Here is a 24,793-nt window from a genome sequence, read left to right as displayed (position 1 = left end):
TCAAGTGTGTGTGTGTGTGTGTGTGTGTGTGTATAATATATCATATAATATATCATATTTTATGTATTCTCATTGCTTTCTTTTTAATTGTGTGTTTTATTGTTCTATTATTTTGCTTTTGTGTTGTTTACACTTCTCTTCATTTCTTTCCTTTTATTACTGTAAGGTGCTTTGAGTAGCCCCATGGCAAGATAGGTTTATATAGATTTATTCAAATAAAAAATATTGATGTGAACCTAACATATTTGCACTGTTAGCCACATGTGGAAAGTAGAAACACAAATATACAATTATGAATTTGATATGACTAATATTCTAAGAGAAAGCTCTCAATTTTTTCCCTATGTTTTAGTGATTTTCTCCTGTTTAACAATATTGTCCACTGGATATATTTCTTAACAAGGTTAAAATTCTATGCTTATCTCCTAAATGATATTAATTTAATTTAGTGTTTTCCTCTTTTGAAACTAATTTCATTTGATTTTAATTTCATTTAATGTTAAGTTTTTCTTTTTCAGTACACCAAATATAGCTCTAAGATATATAATCATCTTTTCCAATTTTATACAGGTGGAATCTCAGAAAACCATAATTTTGCATGCAATTCAAGATGATGTTTTGGAAGGTGATGAACATTTTTCAATTCATCTGGTGTCTACTGATAACACAGAAATATCACCTGTAAATGGTAAACACTGTTTAAAACAGTATCCAAAGCTGTAATTATAGCAATGCCAAACAGGTCTAATTACCTTTATTTTTTCCCTTTATCTGAGGTGTTTAGAAAACTATGAGATGCCATGATTAGATTCAAATAAAGAAAATACAGGGAATGTGGCTTGTTGACTTCTCCCATGTTAAAAGATTACTTTGTGCTATATCTGAATTGTAGCATTTTTGAAAAGTGTCTAATTCTTAAATAGGTGTTGTTTTTTTTACTAACTAGCTACATGTACTGTTTGAGGCTTTTGAAAACATATGTTGAAGTTAAGATTGTTTTTCAACTATAAATGCTGAATGTTGTCCTGAATATTGGCTTTGATTCCAGTATTTCAGTGTCCAAGAGAAAATCACATGTTGTATTAATCTTGCAATTTTTGTCTGACTTCTGTTGACAAACTGGACTGCAAACAGAGGATTTTGATAAGTAAATTTATTGTGGAAGAAAGCCATAATGAAAGAATTTGCATGATTTTTATGTCTCAAATACAAGCTCTATTTGAAGAGAAATAATGGTTTAAATTCTTACATCACACTCCCACCCACAAGGTTTTAACTGACTTAAATTACTTTATTATATAATATTACATTATTTAAATTAAATTAAAATAGCGAATAAAGGAAATGCTGTGGATATACTATTCTTAAACTTAAGTCAGGTATTTGATAAAGTAGACCACAGATTATTGCTTGGTAAGATAGAGCAAAAAAAAAAAAAAAAAAAAAAAAAAAAAAAAAAAAAAAAAAAAACAAAAAAAAAAACCCCCAAAAAAAAAAAAACACCCACCCCCCCAAAAACCCCCCAAACCACCCCCACCCCCAATGTGGGATAGACAGTACTGCATCAGGCCCTATACAGCAAAATGCAGTTCAGTAGAGAGTCCTGCACGTAGGAAAAAGTAAAACCACTGAATAGGTACAAAATAGGCAGTATCTGGCCTAACAATATCTGGCTTTCAGGTGTCTGTGAGAGGAATCTAGGTATCCTGGTAGACCACCACTTAAATATGAGTTGGCAGTGTGCTGCATCTTTCAAAAAAGCTGGTACTGTCTGAGGAATGACATGATAGCTATCTCCCAATACTTGAATGGCTTCCCTCACAGAGAAAAGGGGGGTGATTTGTTGTCCATAGTATCTGAAGACAGGACAAGAAGCAATGGGTGGAAGCTCATCAAAGGGAAATCCAATCTGGAAATGTGGAATTTCCTGACAGTGAGAAGAAATAATCAGTGGAACAGTTTGCTTCATATTGGTGCTCCATCATTTGAAAATTTCAAGAAAAGATTAGACAAAAATTTGTCCAGAATGTTATAAGTACACCTGCTTTGGGTAGGGGGTTGAATTAGAAAACCTCCAAGATCCCTTCCAGTGCTATAATTCTATGAATATGTGAAAATGAGTTACCTTACTAGACTTTAAGAGACAGTATAATTGGCATAACTAGAAGTTACTCCTTGGATAGGATGGACAGTTTCACCTGTCCTTTGCTTTGGAACTAAACTAGTCATATAGATTTGTTTTAGCTGTTTTTATCTGGCCTGCTGAGAACTTGTTCCTATAGGTGTAATGGCTAACATCTTCAATTAGAATGAGAACTAGTTTTAAATCCACTTTCAACTATGGAAGATCAATAGCTTATTTTGGAACAGTCACTACCTTATAGCCCGAACTCACAAGACTTATTGTGTAGGATACAAAATCAGAGGAGGGAATGATGTGTACACTACCTCGAGATCCTGAAGAAAAACAGAATAGAAATTTAAAAAATAAAAAACTATATAGCCCTGATAATTAACATTTATTGAATTAGTCTTCCAAATAAAAATATAGAATCACATCCTGAATGTATCTAACATTGACTGTGCTGAGTAGGTGTATTGGGAGAGTAATCCAACACAGTTGGAAACCATCAGATTGGGTATCATTAAATATTGACAGTTAATAATGGAACTTTGCTAATTTACTTTTTAAAAATAAATTGATGGTAATACATTCAGAATAGAATGATAATTATGTAATACTTATTATTGTTTTGTGTTATGGTTAAAAAATATCTTGCATCAATCAGCTTTTATTGGCAACCTCTTTTATGTTTACAGGTATAGCAACTATTACTATACAGGCAGATCAAGGAGCTTCTGGAGTTGTTGGATTAGCTTCACAATCCACCCATGTCCTGATTGGGGAACCTGTAGGAAAATATAATGGAACTGCTTTTATTGGGTAGGCAATCATTGCATTTTGTATCTTCGCTAAAAAATTGTTTGCAGTTTGTGTAAGTATTTAACCACAACTCTAAAGGTGTGTCTTGATAGCAATTAACTGCTTTAGAGTCATTAACATGCTCCAGGTTTTCAATGTTGGTTCCTTTATCCTTTGGTAGTTTTTGATATATATGTTAAATTATTCTAAATTTTCCCATTTATTGTAAAGAATTCTAAGTATGGAACTTCTAAAATTAACTGTATGCACAATGGATGCAGAGGGACCCTCAGATATAGTTATTGTAAACACCAAGCTATCTTGGAGACTGAGAGATCTAATCTTGCCTTAGGCATAAATTCAACTGGATGACCTTTAGCAGACATTCTCCTTAATCATAGAAAGAAGGCATTGGCAAACCCAAAAATATTGATGATGGAAAATGCCCAGCCAGGCTGGGGGAGGCCTTAAGTACAGAACTAGGCTTGAATCCTTGTGCATCCTCAAGAGATCCAGAATTGATTCCCCTTTATCTTAATAGAGATCTATTTCCAGGTGAAGACTGACAGTCTGGGAAGATTCCTATATAATAGGCAGAATGTAATAATAAGTAACATGTGGATCTGATTGTTTATGCCTGACAGTTGCCAAAATAACTGCAGAGGCTTGCTAAGTAGTTACTAGGGGGGAAAAAACCCAATGCATTCAAGAGCATCTATGCATGCTTTGGTATAAAATCTTCAAAATTGTTGACAATACATTACATTAACATCTAGAAGGGTAATACTAATTATTTCAATAATTAATTACTGTAATTACCCAATAAATATTTAAATATGAATGAATTACATTTATTTTAAAGTTTTACAGTGTCTATTTGTTTTCTAAGATACTATATTTTAGGTCGTTACCTTTTTTGAAGGGAAAATTCATTTGAAGCACATGGATCATTCAAGTTATTTAAGTCATACTTTTAAAGTAACTTCAGGATAAATGTTTGAAAGGATGGATTTTTTTTAAAACAGCTACAATATGAGCCTGAGAAAAGTCATGCTTGATTTAAAGAAATGTAGGCAGATACCACATGTTGTTGTTGTTTTTTGCATATACTCCCAAGTACCTTTTTATCTTGGTAAAAATAAGAGCTATCCTGCTAGATGAGAGGATGTAGTAGTTTTAAAGAAATTCTGGCCTAATATGTTCATGACACAACATGCTATTTTGGAAAAAGTTATTTTGAGTTATTTTTGTAATGCAAAACACCACCAGAAAGCTGTAGAATTGGTGGTTTACAACTGCAAATCATATGTGTGAATTATTAATACAAATAAAACAAAGTATTTTTATATTTCATTGTGATGCATATAAATTTAGATATGGCTGTTGAATATACAGTAAACCTATTTAGAAAAATATCAAGTTATTTTGTTATTATTCAGAAAGAAAGAAGAAGAAAACTATAAAATTGGTTGAAGTATTTGTACTTGATATCTGGGAATGGTATTGAACCAATACTGAGTAATATTTTAATGACCATTTCTTTTTGTTTGGCAGTCTAGTTCGTGGGCCAGGGATCTTTGGAGAAATTACAGTCTCCTGGATGATAACATCACCTGATCAAAAGGAATTTGCTGATTTATCAGGAACTGTCACCATGAGAGATCAGCAGTCTACTGCTGTTATACTGATTCAGGTATAAATTGTTTCCAGTAGTCAACGCTGATACAAATACAACTTTGATTTTAGTAATGGAAGTCCTTTGTTCTTTATTTTAACTTTTTGTTGGAAGTTTGTAAAGTTTTGAAGCTTTCAGTTTTATCTATCTATCTATCTATCTATCTATCTATCTATCTATCTATCTATCTATCTATCTATCTATCTATCTATCTATCTCTATTAAAATTTTGAAGCCTGACTTTATTTCCTGTTACTGCTTTTAAGTTGCCTTTGATAAGATTTCTTAGGAGGTATTTTTCTTTAAAGGCAACTCAGAGATCTTTTAAAGAGGAACATAAAATATTGTTATGCATTTCCTAGTGCAGTGCAGCACTGGTGGAGAGTCTTGCCAGCATAGTTGTATTGGTAATGGTAATGTATTATCCAATAACGATAGCACTATGTTATGATGCTTAGTTTTCTAAGATAATGAACTTTTTTCTGTACCTTATTGCCTCATTATTGTTTGACAATCTACTTTTCCTTTGCAGACATTGTTATTCAACTATATATTTTGACTCAGACTTAATAACAAATATCTGTTGTTCCATATAGCATAGTAAATATTTCTATATGTTTTTCAACTTAATGTGTTTTTTTCACTCTCATCTAGGCTCTTGATGATGATATTCCAGAAGAAAAGCAACACTATCAGTTTCAGCTGACTGGTATTAGCAATGGTGGAATCATAAATGAGGCAGCCAAAGCAGCAAATATCACAATGGCTGCTAGCGACTTACCATATGGACAATTCACATTTCCTCAAGAAGTAGTGCAGACAACAGAAGAAGAAAAATGGGTAGGAATTGTGTTTACCAGATAAGTTTCTGAGATATAATTTTCATATTATATATTGGGATGAGGATTCTTATATAACTTGTTGAAAAATACATTACAAGATAATAAGTTGCTTAGCACACCATCTAGTGTTCAAAACTGTCCTAATTACTCAACTTATTTTCAGACTCCAATTTCACCAAAAGTTATTGATGTTGGAATTAAATTTATGAAAATTGAAATCATTCCTTATTTGGAATCAATTTCAAATCACTGCATAATATGAATACATAAAATATGTACTATGATATCATTTGCATATTTGCAATGTGCATTTGTTCTATTGGCTGAAGGTAATCAATGTTTATAACACACTATGTGAGTTTTACTATGGATCAAAGAACAATAAACTGCAATAGTCCAAATGGTAAGGTTTTCTATTCTACTAGAAAATGGATATCATAATTAAATCATGTTAGTAGAATTCAATAACATGGATTTTTAAATGCTTTTCCTGAAGGGGCTTGGACTAGAAGCCTTGTAGTCCCTTCTAACTCTAGAATTCTTTGATTCTGTGCTTACCTTTAGAGAAATCATGAAGATGCATTTCACCTTAGAACACAATTGTCTCCAACAGGCTAACATCACAGTTGTCCGTTCTCATGGATTTTACAAGCAAGTTCGCCTTTTGTATAAGACATTGAATGGTACTGCAGTGGAAAGCTCAGACTTTGGTGTGACTTCAAGAGAGCTTATTTTCAAACCCACTGAAACTGTTAAAACTGTTTATGTTGAAGTGTATGATGATGATCTTCCAGAAGGTCCTGAGGATTTTTCAGTAGTAATTACAAAAGTAGAATTACTGGGAAGGTAAAAAATAAAAGCCATCTTATAGAAAAATACTGACCAGAGTCATTAAATATAAAATACTGTGTAGCAAATCTTGGTATCTTAGTTGATTTTGTGATCAAGATCTAAAGTAAAATTGAATTTAATATGGCTGTTTATCTTATAGTTCCCTTGCAAACCAGAAGCGTAAAAACCAGGTTCATTCTAGTAGTAATAACTTGTAATTTGGTGTTATTACTGAGTCAGTTACAGGTACTCCTCAGGTTATGATGGTAATGGGGACCAGAATTTCCATCACTAAGTGATGTCATAAAATGTGAAATCATGTGAACACATCGCTTAGTGACACCAATCCCAGTAGTCCCATTGCCATTGTAACCACGGCTATGTGCATTAGTAGGAAGAAATGGGAGTTCCAGGCAAGCGGGTTGGCAGGTTAGAGATGCAGGTTAGAACTATATGAGAAGGGAAGTGCTGCAGATGAATGCTAGGGAATGGACATGTAGATGGGGCTGTGGGTAGGTAGTTGGGAGTGTAGCAGGGTTGGAGACTGTTATGAAGTGTAGATGTGCTGCAGATTAGGGTGGGTGCCACAGGTGGGTGAGGGAGTGCTATGAGCAAGCAGAGTCTGGCTGCAGCAGGGTGCAGTTATAAATGGGCTGGCCTAAATGTTGATCACATAACGGCTGGAACTTCAAGGAGCATTAAATTCATTTTTTCTGCCTGATCATAATGAGTAAACATAACTTGAAGACTATCTAATACAATGTAATAGGAGCATATAGGGACATGGGTATATTGCCTTATTTATTTATTATTTTTCTCTTCATATACTTTTGTAAGTGGATTTGATTTTACAATAAAAGAAAATGGATTGCAAATTGACCAGCCACCTGAGATAGGAAATGCTTCAATAATGAGAATCATTATATCAAAAAGTGACAATGCAGAAGGCATCATTGAATTTGATCCCTCTTACGCAAGTCTTGAAGGTATGGTAGTTCCTACTGCATTATTTCATTTATTTATTTTATTTTAAGACATTTCAGAATTCAGGAAGAAAAACAGTCTGCCCCTGGCAAAAATATAATAATCACTTTCTGTCTTTTCTTTTGTTTTAGTGGGCTTTTAAACAATAACAACAATAACATTGGCTTTTCTTTATTTTCTTTTTTGTATTTGAATCTATGAACACAAATTGAATAAAACAAAAAAGTATGAAGTAAAGGAACAAACTGTAAAGGAAAAAAATAAAGTGAGAAAGGCATAGTGGATGGAAAACAAAATATCACTAAATAAGCAGAATTCATAATTTCCAGTGGAGGGCCTTCCAGTGAACATAGCCAATTGATCAATTTGGAATGCTCCTTCCAGAGCAAAGTACTTTCAATTTACACACAAGCAAACTCAGTTCCCTAAGTTTATATAACTCCTGGGCTAGGGAGAGTCCCTGAATCACCTCACAAGATCACCATTCCATACAGCAGTGGTTTGCAAGGAGATTCTGAAGCAGCGTTCTGAAGTAACTGGGTGAGCTGTCCATAGGCTGGGAGGTAGGGCTGCAATCACTTTGTTGTTGAAAAAACAATTCTCATAAAATATAATATTCCTTATTTTATCAATTAAATAATTGAGTATTTAAGATTTATTGATCATATAAAATCAGATTCATCATCTTGAGAAATAATTCTAAATCACTGCAGACCACTATTTATCATTATCTAAAATAAATGTGCTTGAACATTTAAAAAAAAATTACTAAAAAAAATTAACTAAAAAACTATTAAATTCTCAATTTCTTTCCATTGTACCTGGCAAGTGATTACATCAAATATGAATAAATATTCAAATTGTGTCTGGTTACTGTTTAAATCAAATATTGTCCCTTAGTAAACATATTACATTGCTGCTAAGTTGATTACCTAGTCTGTTATTGTAGGCAAAATGTTTCTTTTCTATAAAGTGAACCAAATTTATGCTTTCGGCAATCACTGTATATTTTAATAAAATTGTGATATATGTTATTTATTGTCCTGGAAAGATTTCTACTAGAAAAGAAACATTAAGTTTAAATTCAAGTTTTGTTGTTAAATGTTCTTGAATAATGTTTTCTAGTACTGTTGAATGTGTTTACATGACTACCAAGTGAAATAAAATGTTCTGTATCACATTTCCAACTTTTATTCTATATGCTTTATTTCTTTTCATACCAGTGCATTATAGAAGGATAATTGTCAGGCAGACAGTCAGGAACAAAGAGGGAAGGAGGGAGGGAAGGAAGGAAGGATTTCCAATGTCCCCTGCCAATTTCCCACGGGAAACTTGGTGGGGAGCCAGAATCAATAATATTAACCTGGTTTTGTGTGACTCTACATTTCCTGGCCAGTTTGGGCTTTTGTTATTTCTGCATTTTCCATTTTCTGAACTAATAGGTATATCACACGACTTCTGTCTTTCTTTACTATGGACCTTCCTGCAAATAAGGCAGTCCTTCTGAGCACAGAATCTGGCAAAGGAAGTAATAGGCCTAAATATACCCATGTAATATATGGGGGCAGGGGAAGCCTTCATATACAATACAAGAACATGAAATTTTTTGAATATACTTAAGCACATTGGCTTCCTATATGCTACACATATAAAACAAGCAGAAGTTATCAGTTTTCAAGGATAAATATAATTTCCACAATTATAATTGTATCCCAGTGATTATTTACAGACCCCTCACATCCTGGACATAATTTATTTCAACTTCAACCCTCAAAATGACACCAGAAAAGATACATTTGTCAAGAGTCAAGAATCATAAGGTACCATACTTAATGATAGTCATAGGTAAGCAATCAAATCATACTAGGAAACAAATAAAACAATATAAATTGTAAAGCTATAAGCAACACAGTTATAGTCATAAGTGGGAAGAGATAGGTACCAGGAAGTATTATTATAATCTAGTAGTAGAGGAATAATAGTAATACAGAACAACTAGAACAACTAGACACAAGGACAGTTTTTCCCCGAATGTCATCACTCTGCTAAACAACTAATTCCCACAACACTGTCAACTTATTTACTAAGACTGTATTACTATTATTCCTCTACTAGATTATAATAATACTTCCTGGTACCTATCTCTTCCCACTTATGACTATAACTGTGTTGCTTATAGCTTTACAATTTATATTGTTTTATTTGTTTCCTAGTATGATTTGATTGCTTATTAGTAACCTATGACTATCATTAAGTATGGTACCTTATGATTCTTGACTCTTGACAAATGTATCTTTTCTTTTATGTACACTGAGAGCATATGCACCAAAAACAAATTCCTTGTGTGTCCAATCACACTTGGCCAATAAAGACTTCTATTCTATTCTATTCTATTCTATTCTATTCTATTCTATTCTATTCTATTCTATTCTATTCTATTCTATTCTATTCTATCTGTAGAAAATTTTTAACACAGCTGAACATCTAATTTTGTGAACTTAAAGTAAATAATAGAGTATTTATATACAATTTATATAATCATGGCTTTTTATACAGCTATGATTTTGCACTCTTTTAAAACCAAACGTGCTGGCACTTAGAAGCTTACTTTAAAGTTTAGAAGTTTACTCCTGAGTAAAACCTTGTAATGCATCCTGGGTTTTGTTTTGTTTCAGTGGAAGAAGATGTTGGTTGGATAATGATTCCAGTATTTCGAAGGTTGGGGAGTTATGGTTTTGTGACAGCAGATTTCATATCTAGAAATATTTCAGCTCTTCCTGATGGGATTGATTATAGCATTGCAAATAATTCAGTCATTTTTCATCATGGCCAAATACAGAGTTTTATCAGCATTTTAATCATAAATGATGAAGAAAGGTAAAACTCTTTTTCTTGCTTTTCATTCACTAATAGATAATCAGATAATCAGAGATAATCAGAAGGGACCTTGTAGGTCATCTCGTCCAACCCCCCACCCAAGTGGGAGACCCTATACCATTTCTGACAAATTACAGTCCAACTACCCTAAAATTATTCAAAAATTGCATTTCACAGTCAATGGCATCCATAACCAAGTCAGCAAAACTTGATAGACACCATTGGTCACACAGTATTATGTATAAAGGCCGTGGTGGTGCTGTGGTTAGAATGCAGCACTGCTCTCTCCAGGAGTTCAATTCTGAACAACACAAGGTTACTCAGCCTTTCATTCTTCCGAGATCAGTAAAATAAGGACACAGATTGTTGGGGCAATATGCTGATTCTGTAAATTGCTTAGAGGGGACTATAAAGCACTATGAAGCAATATATAAGTCTAAGTGCTATTGCTATAAATACAGTTAATTGGAGTGTCCATAAAACTAGGTTGTTTTATTAGAAAATTACATTTAAATCGTATGGCACTTCATTACTTACCTTATTTTTCCAGGACAGGAAAAATAATGTAATTTAAAATGTTTAATGTTTAACAATTTCTACATATGTTTAACAATTGTTTAACAATTTCTACAATTTCTAAATGTTTAACAATTTCTAAATGTTTAACAATTTCTACATATTTTTTCTGCAAGAGTTAGTGGTGTTATTATCAATTACTTCTTTTTGTCCTCGTGTATAACTTTAAATACTCCGTGTATAAAAATAATTTTATGAATATGAGCTGTAAAATTACTATATGTTCATATTTCAATGATATATGAGGTAATGTAACTATGTTTGGTGACAAAGTATGTTTCATTCTTTGGTTTCTGATTAGTGAAAATGCTGAGCAGTTTGAAATCCAGCTAATAGGTGCCAGTGGGGGAGCGGTTCTGGGACTTTACCTCCTGACCCAAATAACTATTGCTAAGAGCGACTCTCCACATGGGATTGTCCGCTTCCTCAATGAAAGCCAAATCATTCTTCCCAACCCTAATGTCTCATTAACCCTGTCCTTGGTACTTGAAAGAACTGGAGAATTGATAGGAGAGTCTCAGGTATGTCTATTCTCTGTTTGTTTCCTTCTCTTAACTTCTCTGCCTTTAATTAATTAATTAGTGTTTATTTAATTTTTTTTTAAAAAAAACTTTGTTTTATTTTGGTAAGATTTTATACTTTTCACTTGTTTTCTAAAACATTACCCAATTATAGTTATAAACCAGCATTTGTTGATTTGGATAAGATTTAAGGCAAAAATTCCAGTTCAGTTACAGAAAGAAGTTGATTCTGCTGATCCTTGCTTACCTTTATATGGGTTCAAGGAGGTTCTCTACAACTTGTGATTCAGAATGGACCTCAAAATTGGAGGTTAAATTATTCTTAAATTTAACCTTCAATTTTATTATAACACATGTGTTATCCATGGTAAAGAAACGTGATATTTTTAATTTCTCAAACATTAAAGAAGCATGTTACTAATAAATAGACTGAAATAATGTGCTATATGTACTTAGAAAGGAAAGAAACGGAAGTAATTTCAATTTGAATTCCACTCTCCATCCAAGCTCTAAATTATTAGTTTTTTAAATATTTATTTATATCTCACATTTTTTATTTACTAAATCCACATGTTTATTTTAATGCTGCTTCCTTACATTGCTTAAATGTTGATAAATGTTGGAAATTTGTAATCTTACATTGGAGTAATCTTATAAAAAGATTTATGCATGAAGGAATTAACTATTTTAATTGATTTTGTATGTGTAGATAAACTGTTGAATTATTGTATTCTGATCGTTCTAGTTTATGATCAATGAATTCATTTGATTACTTTGTATTTTATTTATGTAGCTAGTTTCACTAAAGAGTACCAAGTCACAAATATAGATTTTTATGTACTCATGCTTTAGATAGGTCAACGTGTCTTGATTCTACCTGTAATATAGCCCACCCACTCATGCAGCAATTTTATAGGGGCCAGCAAAATTTCTTGACCTGAAAATGTTTTCCTGAAGTCTAATGTAGAGAAATGCAGTTTTAAATGAAATGCTTGTGGATTTCAGGCATGCTTAGTACTAACATATTTAAAATATCAGTTATTCTTAATTTTATGCCCCATTGCCAGATGGATAACGATTCTTGTTTTTATATGGAAGGGCCTTATATAACCTTATGGCTTGTAATGATTTACTTTGTAAAAGAGAATCTGTTCTTTCCCTCCTGACATCATGATTTTAACCAGAAAATTATTCTCTTCACTTTTATGAACGTTATTTTTTATTTTGCTGCTTCTCTTTTAAAAATTGCTGATTGGAAGATTTTCATAAAATTCTACATATATACATATATTGTGTTTCAGTTTTGCAAATATAGATGGCACATTAATTAATTAATTAAAATATTAAAAAATGAGTTTATTTCTGCAGTTTAAAGCAGGTTAACTACTTAGCAGATTAATTGAGCAAATGGGCACACCTTGTCTGGGAATACCCACAAAAGATATTCTTCATATTGCACATTGATTAATATGTACTAAGAATATATTTTTTATTTTGCAGTGTTTTTAAGTTATTAATAATGCTTTCTTAAAATATATGTCATCTGCAGATTAATTGGGACATTTTAGGACCTAATTCAGAGGTAATTTTACCTCCTCTGAATAGTGACATCAGAGACCCAGTAAATGGATCATTTTATTTTGCGGAAGCAGAAGGTGGCTTGCGACATATTGACTTGAAAATTTATCCTCATGAAGAAGTTGAAGTTCAAGAGATCTTCATTATAAGGTTGCGTGTTATGAGGGGAGAAACAGAACTAGATCCCAAGGCTGCCAATATAACAGTAAAAGTAAATGATTTTCTTATTAATAATAGTAGTACTCTTTCAAGGCTTTACTGTTATTTCTTTTATTTATTATTTTTTTACAGCATCTTTTTATTAATGCTTCAACATATCATAAATGAGAGGGTTATATCTTTTGTCATATAAGAAAATATTTTGGAAAATTTTTAAGCTTTTTTAACACAGGGGTCCAAGAGACTTAAGGTCTTTGAACTTATAATAATGAGCAACATTATAGCATACCATTTAAAAAAAAAACAAGTACTTGAATGTTCTGTGTTCTGTATCATTAATTAGGAAACCTAAGGATAACCATTACTTTTTCTTAACCTAGATTTTAAAGTTTGGTGATCCTAATGGGATAGTGCAGTTTGTTCCTGAATCTTTATCTCCAAAGATTTTTGAGGAACCATCAGCATCTGAAGGTCCACTGAATATTGTGCTTTCCATAAAGAGAATTCAAGGCATTATGGGGAATATCACGGTATTTGACTTTGGTACTTAGTAGTTTGTCCAATATAAGTTAATTATGAATGTAGAATTAAATCAATGAGAGATAGAAATAGATAAATGGTTGGTAAATGATAGATAGATAGATAGATAGATAGATAGATAGATAGATAGATAGATAGACAGACAGACAGACAGATAGACGGACAGATGAGTCAGTGTGGTGTAATGGTTAAAGTATTGGACTAGGAAAAGGGGCCAGTTACTTCCAATCCTAGACTTGGGATTTATCAACCCATTTGGACCAAATAGTTATACTAAAATACATTAATTTGGGATATTTTTATATAATAAGTAGATAAATAGGTGGTAGGAAGCAGAAAGATACAACTATATAGAGAGGGGGTATCTGTCTATCTATATTGCACATACAATATATGCAAGCATATGACATAGAGAAAACGTATATGGTCTGTGTTAGATTTCTGAGCTTCATGAATATTTTGTTTTTAAATATATTTTTTGTAGTAAAATGTTCTCAAAGGGATGTTTGCATGAACAACAAAATTTAAGAATTAATAATGATGTGGGGGTTTCAGAGGAACTGAAAGTATGCTTCTTTGCTCTGAGAATATTGTTTTCAAATTGTGAAGTTTGTAACATCTAAATTATACAAAATTTCATTTCATTGGGACTTGAATATATTGACCAAAGCTTCTTTGTTTCTTTTAATTTAATTGTTATAGATTTACTGGAAATTAAGTAGTAATTCTGATACTACAAATGATTTTATAACTATGAGAGGTTCTGTTGTGATTCCTGATCTACAAAGGACTTCGGACATTGTGATTTCCTTGTTGCCTGATGATGTTCCTGAAATAGATGAGCATTATGAAGTGCAGCTTACTTCAGTGGAAGGAGGAGCTGATTTGGATCTGAGAAAAAGCATTTCTAGATTCATGGTGGTTGCAAATGATGATCCATATGGAGTATTTGGCTTGTATGGAGAAAAACAGTCAGTACAAGTAGAGAAAGATCTCAGCCGGCATATCCAGATTAATATTTCTCGGCATGCAGGGACTTTTGCTGATGTAATTGTAGAGTACCAAATTTCATCTTTCAATGAAGAAAAAATAATCACACCAGCCAACAGAGTGGGAAATCTACACATTAAAGCAGGGTCCAGTTATGGATTGAAAACAGTGCCAATATACACCCAGGTCTGTTATTTCTTTACCCATTGAAATATCCTTTTCAATCATGATTGTAGTGTTTTGTAATCAAAACCAGTATTTTATGGGTTGCATTTCTATTAAGCCTTGGTTTTAATTTAGAAAATCAGAAGAATCCTATTTTTAAGGTACATGAAGAAAAATGCACAGTAGTGAGTGAATGTGCCTGCACATGCCAGTTTCCTGGGAAGCTGCTATTTGCTGTTGAAAGCTGTATCTCAAAACTATTATCCATAGTCCCTAACAGTTATGTATATCAAAGAATGTGGCTAGGTGCATTTCCTTAGTCTGTCTAGGTAATAAATCTTAAACAAAATCATAACAGATGACATTCTGCATATTTGAATGTTCACAATGATAACAAAAGCAAAAACTGTGGCTATATATTTCAAAATAATGTCTTATAATAATATAGTGCAATAAAATATGACATGATACTTTCAGATTCTAAATAAATAATTTTGATAAAGTTAAAGCTTGATAGCCTTAATTTGCTGGGTCATTTTCCACTAATGTTGCTTTCTATTAACTTTGGGGGGGAAACTTGTAGAACTACATGTCTAAATAAGTCTTGTTTGAATAAAGTATTTTAAAGTCTTATTTGAATGCTAATCTGTAAATGTAATTTTAATTGCTATGTTTTGTGATTATAATTTTCCAGGTATTTATTTCCCTTGGCATGAATTTGACCCTGGAACTGATCAATGTAACATTAGTTAATATTAGTGCCAATATTGCGCCTAAAATATTAGAGACAGCCAGGTTGGTCTCTTTTCCAATTCCCAAAGAAGCTGCCAATTCTCAGGTAACTAGATTTATAGTTTCTAACAACTTAACAACCAGTGGAACATATTTTAATTTATTAGACTTAATTGGCTGCCAGATGTTGAAAGCTCTGAATAAATTATTTGTACCATATTATAAAATCTTGATTTTTTTATTTTGGTTTTTATTTCTTACTATATATTTGGGGGCAAGCACATTCATGCTTTTTTTTTTTCATCACCAAATTTCTCTCTTTGCAATTTGGCAGTGGTGGGAGGATACAAAATACAAATCTGGTCATTCCTGGTAAAGGTCATGTATTCTATTTCATTTCTGATTGTCATTTGTTTTATAGTTGATATATATTTGCTGGTGAATTCAAACATATATATTTAGTACATTTTAAATGAAACTTAAAATTTCAAAATATAGATTTATTGCACAAATAATGCAATTGTTCTATTTCTGGAAATATTTCGATTACCAATAGCAGCAGTATTCCATATATAATTATTCAGTGCACATGCCTATAATTTTAGTTTGGTTAAGCTGTTGCCATAATTTATAACAAAAACAGTATTTTCTTTATAGGTTGCCTTTGATTCTATTATCTTGCGACTTATAAATATTACAGCAGGAACAACTGAAGCTCTTATAACTCGTAAAGGAATATATGGCTCCATTGTAGTAACTTGGAATTCTGGATATCCATCGGGGCTTATTCCGCTGTACCTTCACCAAGGCAGTATTATACCAGCCTCTGGTGAGTGCCATCATTTTGCTATCCTTGAGGACAGTAGGACAGTTCAAACACTTTGATAATAAAGAGAGAGTAATAAAGAGAGGGAGGGAGGGAGGAAGGAAGGAAGGAAGGAAGGAAGGGAGAGAGAATATATGCTCAAGATTCAAGGATTTTACCATGAATTTTTTTGTACCTTCAATTGTTTTGTTTTAATAAAAAAATGTAAAACAACAACCCTTGATTATTCCCTATCTGAATTTGGTTTATCACTCTCTTTTCTTAACCCCTTTTTTTCTTAGGAAAGTAGATAGTTAATTGTTATAACCAGAGCATACTTCACTGTACCTTCTCATAACTTGATGTTGTGTAAAACTTTTGATTTCTGGGATGTATACGGTGTAACTCTTTTATCCTCTCTTTTAATTTGCTGCTCAACAATGAGCAAATCTGCATGATGAATCAGTATTAAAGGTCTTTTCCATCATTTCTTTTTGGTGCCTGTAGCACATTTATTAATATAGAAGGTAACAAAATACAAGGCCTGAAATAAAATGAATGTGTCAAAAGAAAGCAGAGATAGTACCAATAAGTAATAGGTGCCTTGGATGCAATCCCAAAACAACTAGAGCACCACTTGGAAACTATTAGCATTGACAAATTCACCATCAGTCAGTTGCAAAAGGCAGCTTTACTCAAAGTAGCTTCCATACTGCAACAATACCTCCAATACCATCAAACATCAACATCCACCTATCCCAGGTGCTTGGAAAGAATAAAAATGCCAAATCCAGTCTGAAAATCTGACTGTGTGACGAACCATAATTTATTAAACTTGCATGTTGCCCGACTGGCAATGGCTCATGATTTAATACTATTGCTCTCCAACATTCCAGGAGCTTTCCATCCATCTCTTTTCCTTTTTCCTTCCAGGCACAGTTATTTTTTCCCATGGTGAACAAAACAAAACAATCTTATTCCAAGTTATTCCAAATGCAAATAGTCTTGAGGTGTTTGCTGTACATTTGGCTGCTGTGCAGACCAATGCATCTGGTGGGGCTTGTCTAAGGTAAGAAAGCTATTACTCAAATTGAATATTTGGTTAATCAGCCTAATACAACAAAGATTCCTCCTACTTTACCCATTAATTGATTGACATTTATTATTTCCTTCGGTCAGTTATTACATATCTGGAAATATTAATAATGATGGAACCAAAATACACAATGACAACTTATGAACTGATATCTTCATAAAGTTCTAAAACTGCTTCTTCAGTTTGAGCAAAGTCTCAGATGAACCCAATATACTAATGTTCTTAAATGGATCTGTCTATTGAAGATGAGTTAAAGCTGTTTGCCTTTATCTTTCCACATTCAAATGTCATATATATTTTTTTATTTCAGATCAGATTTCATTATTGCTGAGATTGAACCAATGGGAGTCTTTCAGTTTGCTCCTAGCTCAAGAAACATTTTAGTGAGTGAAGATGTGCAAACAGTCAGATTAAATGTACAAAGACTTTTTGGTTATCAAAGCAACTTTACAAAGGTGTTCTATCAGACCACTGCAGGAAGTGCCAAATCACTAGAAGACTTTGAACCTGCTCATGATGGAGAACTTGTTTTTGGATTCCTTGACATTAACACAGTGTTGGAAATCTTGGTAACTGATGACAGCATTTCAGAAGGGGAAGAATTTTTTTTTGTGAATTTAACAGCTGTGAATGTTTTAGATGTTCAGGACCTTAATCCAGATAGGAATCCACGTCTGAATCCAGAATTTAGCATTGCATCAGTTACCCTACTGGCCAGTGATATCCATTATGGAATTTTAAGTCTTGCACCAACTATTATTTACACTGAAGAAGACAGTAATAACATTGCTTCCAACACTATTCTGATTCATATCAGAAGAACTCAGGGATTTGTGGGAAATATCTCTGTAAATATAAAAACTTTTGGTGCAATAAGTGCCCAAAGTGGGGCAGAAACATTTCCTTTTGAAATTGGCCCTGTGGTTTCTAATCTTACCTGGGCGATCGAAGGGACGGACTTTGAAGAAATGGCTCTATCTGTCACATTATTGGATGGTGAACGAGAAAGTGAAGTATCTGTCACAATTCTTGATGATGACGAACCTGAAGGGGAAGAATTTTTTTATGTTGTTCTTTCTGAACCTCAAGATGGAGCCCAGATTACAGAAAGTATAGATGAATATGGGTTTAAAGGTTTTACCACAATAATTATCAAAGGTAGGCATATTTATGTTGTTTTAGTATATAGGCAAAATACTGACAGTAAAGAGAGTTTCCTTATAAAATAAAATAATAACTCTTAAATAAAAAAAGTGTTTATTCTAGAGCTTGTAATATAAATCATATACATTCTCTCAGTTATCTGGACCATCATTTTTTAAGTAATTGTGACTTAAGAGGAAGAGAATTCCTGATAAATTTCCTGTCTTTGACAATATAGATTGAAATGGAAACAGTGGCATTAGCATGTTTTCTTGATGGATGTAATTATAATAATTGAAGGAAAAGGATTATGATGATAACAATGTAGAATTTATATAAATGGTCTGTTGAAAAGATCAAATTTATCTGATCAGTTTCATGTACTGGATAATATAAATTAGGCTTTTCAAACCAGAAAGTAAGGGCAAATAAAGATGAGTTCAGTAAAGAACATGGATCTGAAGTTGATAACTAAGCATTTCCTTTGGTTTAAAATTCAGATTAAATGATAAAAGTAAAATTAACAATCTAGTTATCTCATCGCATCTTCTTGGCTAATGTTTACCTATATTTGATCAATGTATTGTTGGACTGGTACAGGGGTGGGCTGCTGTAGGTTCGCACGGGTTTAGGTGATCTTCTAGCTAAGATTCTGTGCAGTTCGGGGGAGCCCGCAAATCCCACCCCTGGATGGCCCCACCCACCCCTCCCCTCCCAGGAGTCCCCACGTGGCCCATTTTGGATCCCAGGTAAGTACATAGCCCACGTGGAGGCCAGGGAGGCTGTTTTTCCACTCCTGGAGGCTTGAAGAAAGCCTCTGGGGAGGGTGAAAATGCTCCCCCCCACCGTGGTGTAGGAAGCCGATGAGGCCACACCCACCATGGCCATGCCCACCCAGAAACCAGAAAGAGAAATGGTTGATGAAGCCCACCCCTGGACTGGTAAGAACAGGATGCTCTTTCTAGATATCAGTTAGTTTTGTTTAATAGACGGGTGTAATTTCCAAGAATTAACTAGCATTTTAAGATCAAGAATGCAGGCTTTCTATCAAAAATCATATTTTTTAAAGTAAGAAATTAAGCAGAGACTTAGATAAATCTTTATGAATCAGTTACTGTCAGCAGCATCTGTAGGTTCTCATATATATGTCAAAATAATAAAAGAAGCATCACAGTGCAAGCTCCACAATCTTTGTGGCATATGTGGGATTCATAACATGAGTGGAAAAGTGGCAGGACTTGAATTGTTATTCCTCAATGCTACTTGCACCATTCTGATCATCCCTCCTTACCCAGGAAAATATTCTGATGGTAACTACCCTGTTTCTCCAACAATATGGCCTCCCCAATGGAAGTCCCAGCATGTTTTATAGGCATGAAATGAAATTAAGCTCCTCCCCCAAATTAAGGCCTATATTAAAACATGCGAAAACGGGGGAATGGTGGGGTGGCTTGCCGTTAGGAAGTACTTTTGTTGCACACCCGGATATGGTGCTGCTCTGCGTTGACCCGATACAAAGTGCCCCACCAATGCTGAAGTCAACATCAAGCCGTTGCCGCCCGCCCAAAGATGCAAGGGGGATTAAGTCACCCGAAAAGATGGCCTAGCCATTTTTCGGGGCTCAAAATTAAGACCCAGCCTTATTATATGAGAAACACGGTATTTTTGTTATCATCATAACAACCTAAGCCAATAATTTGTGAGCCATATAGTTCTTGTTAAAATAGCAAAGTAGACAATAGAAGAGCATTCCAATTTGTTGCTAGAAAAATAACATGTGTCTGAGCAAGAGTCAGGCACAACTTAAGGAAGACTTAACCTTTCTTAGTGATATCTTTCCAAAAATTGGTAAAGAAGCCCTGTCATTTTCCCTAGTGCCTTATCATATGAATATTCTATGTCATGAAGATACCCAATTGCTTTAAAATGTAGTGATTCAATAAACAAATGCCATTATATATGTGTTGTGATTATCGTATCAACAATATTCCAACCTATTGTATCTTAAAACTCACAAGTATTCTTAAATGTTTTAATTATGGCAGTATTAAATACCCCATTATTTTATATAAAATACAGTTGTTCCACTTATATTGTAATAGCTCCTCATTCCATGTGTATCTTATATCTTAATTATCTCATTTTGAGAAAATATTTTTAATGAATTCTACAATGTAATAATTTATTTGCTTCTTGATATTTTGGAATGATCTATTTCCCATTTAGGAAATGATCTTCAGAATGGAATTCTAGGATTCAGTGAAGAAACTCAACATGGTCTTATGCTTGATGAAGATTCAGAAAAGAGGAAACTAGAACTTTTTGTCACCCGACAGCCAAACAGGTACAAGCAACAGATGATAAAAAGTGTTACCTTCATTTATTGTAATGCATTGTGTCAAGTCAAGGATTATAATTGTAAGCAGGATACATTGTGACAGGATCTTAATATGAAGCCTTTTAGAAGTTCCAGTAAATTACTGCAAACTGAGATAATTTTCTCATAAATTTAGAATATGTCAATCAGTATACCAAAACTGAACAAAAATGAGAAAAATAAATCTACTCTAATTCATACACATAATAGTCAACATGTGAAATTAACTGATCTGCAATGTGCACATATTTAATCTTTGGCCCTTTCTTCAGGAAAGTATAATTTGGCCAAAAGTGTAGATTCAGATGGCACTTGATCCATCTCATTAATAACTTTCTCTTTCATATTTTAAGTGCTGGTCATATAATATAATGATATAGTAGTCTTTGATTTTACCAATACAATATAATACAATTGGTAAAATCAAAGACATCCCACTACATTCATATGTGAAAAATTCATTCATATTATGAAAAATTTGATTTGAACAGCATTTTCTAAACAAGATTTGAGATTGAAATCCTTATATTAAAAAGAATGGACTGTCGCTTTTAAAGTTATTGTTTCTATCTACCATAACATTTTATGTGTGAGCTATGTGTGTGTTCACTCACCCTTTCTAGCCAATGCTATGCTTCTCATGCACTTGCAAGCATCATCTCATCCCCTTGCAGTCTCCACCTATCAGTATCCAATTTACCTGCTTGCTGGTCTAGGACTTACAGCTTCCTGCTGGCTTCCCGATTAACAGGTTGTGGAAGTTGCAAGAAGTTGCTTTGCCTAATGACTATGAGATGCCGTTAATGATAGCAAGCTGGATTGTAGGGATTGCCATTGTTAAATGATGTGGTTGCACTTTATGACTTAGCAATGGAAATAATAGGATAAACTTTGTTTATTTTTTAAAAATACACAATTGTGCTGTGATAAGCAAAAGAACAAAACAGATGTGAGGGTAAAGACTTTTCCAATAGCTGCCTGCATCAATGCAGTTATTTTGGTTTGTTTTGTTAATAGGGTTTTTGAAGATGTGAAAGTATCTTGGCGTGTGACTTTTAATCAAACCTCAGTTGTCCTGCAGAGTAATGGCACCAATCTGGCAAATGAACTGATAGCTGTCACAGGGGTTACCACTTGTAAGGCTGGCCAAATACAATGCATGGTTTCTATTGAAATCCAGCCTGATAATGTGAGTATTTATAATGAATTAGTCACCTCTCCTAACTACTCTCCCATAACATATACTAGAATGTGGTCAAATGATGAGAAGCTGGAGAATATTCCATTTGCATTATCATAGTTCTGGGCTATTGGATATTCTCTTTTGTGATTTATGTGAGATTACAGCAGTGGGAATCTGTCCACTAATGAGGTTCTGTGTAGAAAATTGGAAAATTGTAGGATTTTAGACATTGCACTGATACTTGTTTCTTTTTAAGTAGCATTTATATTCCAAAGTTCAGTAATCTTTAGAGCTAACTGTAGACTGCATGTGAAGGATTTCCATTAGATTTTTTTTAAAAAAATAAATAAATTCACAAATCCTGAAGAGAATTTTTCTATGTATTTAGAAAAAAAAGGAGAGTTATTAATTGTCCTTGAAACAAGATTGAAAAAACATAAAATTAATACAACTTTTTCCACTGAAGAGCTCATTTATACATGTGTACTTTCCCAGAATGATTTTAATGATTCACAAACAAATTACATGAATGACAGCAGGATTTCTATCCAGATTCTAAGTAACTCTTGTTTTTATAAGGCCAAACATATAGTCCTATGATCTGGAAAGCTCACTGCACAAAATATAGCAAAATTACACTAGGGATAAAAAAATTGTAAATATTAAATATGCCCTTTGATTGGAAAATGTGCAGTCATTTGATTGTTCATTTTGATTATCAGGTTGCTGAATCTGAGATATGTTTTTTCGTGGAACTCTATGATGTGGGGAAAGGAGCAGCTTTAAACGAGAGTGCCAGATTTGCACACATTACAGTGCTAGAGAGTGATTCTGTGCAGAAGGATCTCATCTACTTTGCTGTAGGGTCTCGTCTGGCTGTGGCCCATATGAAAACCACTTCAATTAGACTCCAAGTGATGAGAGATTCTGACACAGCATTTGCTATCTCAGTCGACTACAGAACTCAGGTAAGCTGGACACGAGTATATCTTGCAGTATATCTGGATGTCATCTGATATCATCAGATGTCAACTGATAAAATGAGCTGCTGCAGCTCACAATAACTAAAGCCTTTTAATAAAATTAAATTACTAGACTTCTGATTTTTCACATATATTTGGTGATGCCCTTATTTCTTCTCTAAAAAACTCTCATAAAAAGTATTTTCGTATTTATTCTTTGTTGAATAGTTGGAAGCTAAAATAGTGGTTTGTAATAGCCTGATAACTTTTTCTCTCTAGTTTACCTCTTTTATTCAAAGGGAAAAATAGTGCCCATTTGAAATTCCATAAATTACATTGGAAAACAATAAGCTGTAGATTTCATCTAACAATGGCAGTCCTTTGAAAACTTGGAACACATATAGTTGATTTGGATTTAGGAGAAGTGGTTTCAAACTCTTCCAGCAAAGTTACTAATTTAAATGGCTATGAAATAGTCATTTGATGGCTGAGGATGTTCTATGAGGGAACAACAAAAATTGAAACAACAAAATTCATTCACATTGGGGTGAATGAAATAACTGCAAGATTATTTTGTTCATAATAAGTGAAAGATTATTCTTCTGAGTTACACTGTGGACATTTGTCACTGTGGGTCAACTCCCTCTTTCTGAATTGGGTTATTTAGATTGCAAAAACCATATAATGGTTTTGTGCAGCCATTTATGATAGCAAATTCATTTTGGATTTCTATGATGGATTCTCCAGGTGACAATGTAGAACAGAATTAGAGTTTGTTAGAAACCTATAGTTTTCCTTTCTTATTTTAACTGAAGTTACTCTATCATTGACCATTGAACTCATCCTTGGTCCTTTGTGAATTAACTGCTTTTTACTTTTGCCAGTTCCACCACCCAGATAGAAGAGATGGTGTCTAATTTAAAATAACCAGGAGAAAAAATATTTTTTTTCTGCCAAGGACGAGGTTAGAACAGAATAGAATTTTTTATTAGCCAAGTGTGATTGAACAACAAGGAATTTGTCTTGGTGCAAATGCTCTCAGTGTACATTCATCAAGAGTCAAGAATCATAAGGTACAACACTTACTAATAGTCATAGGGTACAATAAGCAATCAAATCATACTAGGAAACAGTCAATATAAATCGTAAGGATGCAAGCGACAAAGTTACAGTCATACAGTCACAAGTGGGAGGGGATGGGTGATAAGGAGTGATGAGAAGATTAATAGTAATAGTAACTCAGACTTTGTAAATAGTTGGACAGTGTTGAGGAAATTATTTGTTTAGCAGAGTGATGGCGTTCGGGGGAAAATTGCCTTGTGTCTAGTTGTTCTGATGTGCAGTGCTCTATAGCATTGTTTTGAGGGTAGGAGTTGAAACAGTTTATGTCTGTAAATATTTTCACAGCCCTCTTTTTGACTCATGCAGTATACAGGTCCTCAATAGAAGGCAGATTGATAGTAATTGCTTAACTACCAACAGTGGTGTTGTTTAACTGAAACCTGGGATATGGATTAAAGACTGACAAGCTAGTACAGTTTTTAGTGGTTTATTTTTTTATACACTAATATTTCTAAGAATTATTGTAGTACTGAGAAAGAATTAAATCTGGATTCAAATAAAATATGAAAATGTGATAATACCCAAACTTGCAAACAATAGAATGGACAGAAATATTATATTACATAGACATTTTGGGGAATTCATTTCTTTTAAGCATTCCTGTGTTATTCTAAATCTTTTTATACTTATAAAATCAAGGATAATTAGTAGATAATCAGTTGAATCAGTTGAATCGGTAAGGTACCCATTCAGCAAGATATCTCCCCTACAT

General features: G+C 33.3%; 1 protein-coding gene across 4 annotated transcripts in view; it reads left to right on the top strand.

The window, feature by feature from the left end:
* ADGRV1 (adhesion G protein-coupled receptor V1) overlaps nt 1–24,793 on the top strand; it is a 258,922-nt gene that overhangs the window by 118,995 nt on the left and 115,134 nt on the right. For all 4 annotated transcript variants that reach the window (XM_087958193.1, XM_087958191.1, XM_087958192.1 and 1 more), the window contains 18 exons: nt 571–688; nt 2,821–2,944; nt 4,478–4,616; nt 5,253–5,438; nt 6,054–6,286; nt 7,109–7,257; nt 9,931–10,132; nt 11,010–11,229; nt 12,779–13,018; nt 13,347–13,496; nt 14,209–14,682; nt 15,356–15,499; nt 16,051–16,222; nt 17,132–17,267; nt 17,605–18,452; nt 20,664–20,781; nt 21,832–22,003; nt 22,720–22,965. In XM_087958193.1, coding sequence (XP_087814319.1) covers nt 571–688; nt 2,821–2,944; nt 4,478–4,616; nt 5,253–5,438; nt 6,054–6,286; nt 7,109–7,257; nt 9,931–10,132; nt 11,010–11,229; nt 12,779–13,018; nt 13,347–13,496; nt 14,209–14,682; nt 15,356–15,499; nt 16,051–16,222; nt 17,132–17,267; nt 17,605–18,452; nt 20,664–20,781; nt 21,832–22,003; nt 22,720–22,965 — 4,071 coding nt within the window. The remainder of the gene's footprint in view (nt 1–570; nt 689–2,820; nt 2,945–4,477; nt 4,617–5,252; nt 5,439–6,053; nt 6,287–7,108; nt 7,258–9,930; nt 10,133–11,009; nt 11,230–12,778; nt 13,019–13,346; nt 13,497–14,208; nt 14,683–15,355; nt 15,500–16,050; nt 16,223–17,131; nt 17,268–17,604; nt 18,453–20,663; nt 20,782–21,831; nt 22,004–22,719; nt 22,966–24,793) is intronic.

This window comes from Notechis scutatus, chromosome 2 (assembly GCF_049901735.1).
Source record: "Notechis scutatus isolate UNSWTSFEM ecotype Mainland chromosome 2, rNotScu1.2, whole genome shotgun sequence".
Classification (NCBI taxonomy): domain Eukaryota; kingdom Metazoa; phylum Chordata; class Lepidosauria; order Squamata; family Elapidae; genus Notechis; species Notechis scutatus.
The sequence above is the reverse complement of the archived record's forward strand: the minus strand, read 5'-3'. Positions and strand labels throughout refer to the sequence as shown.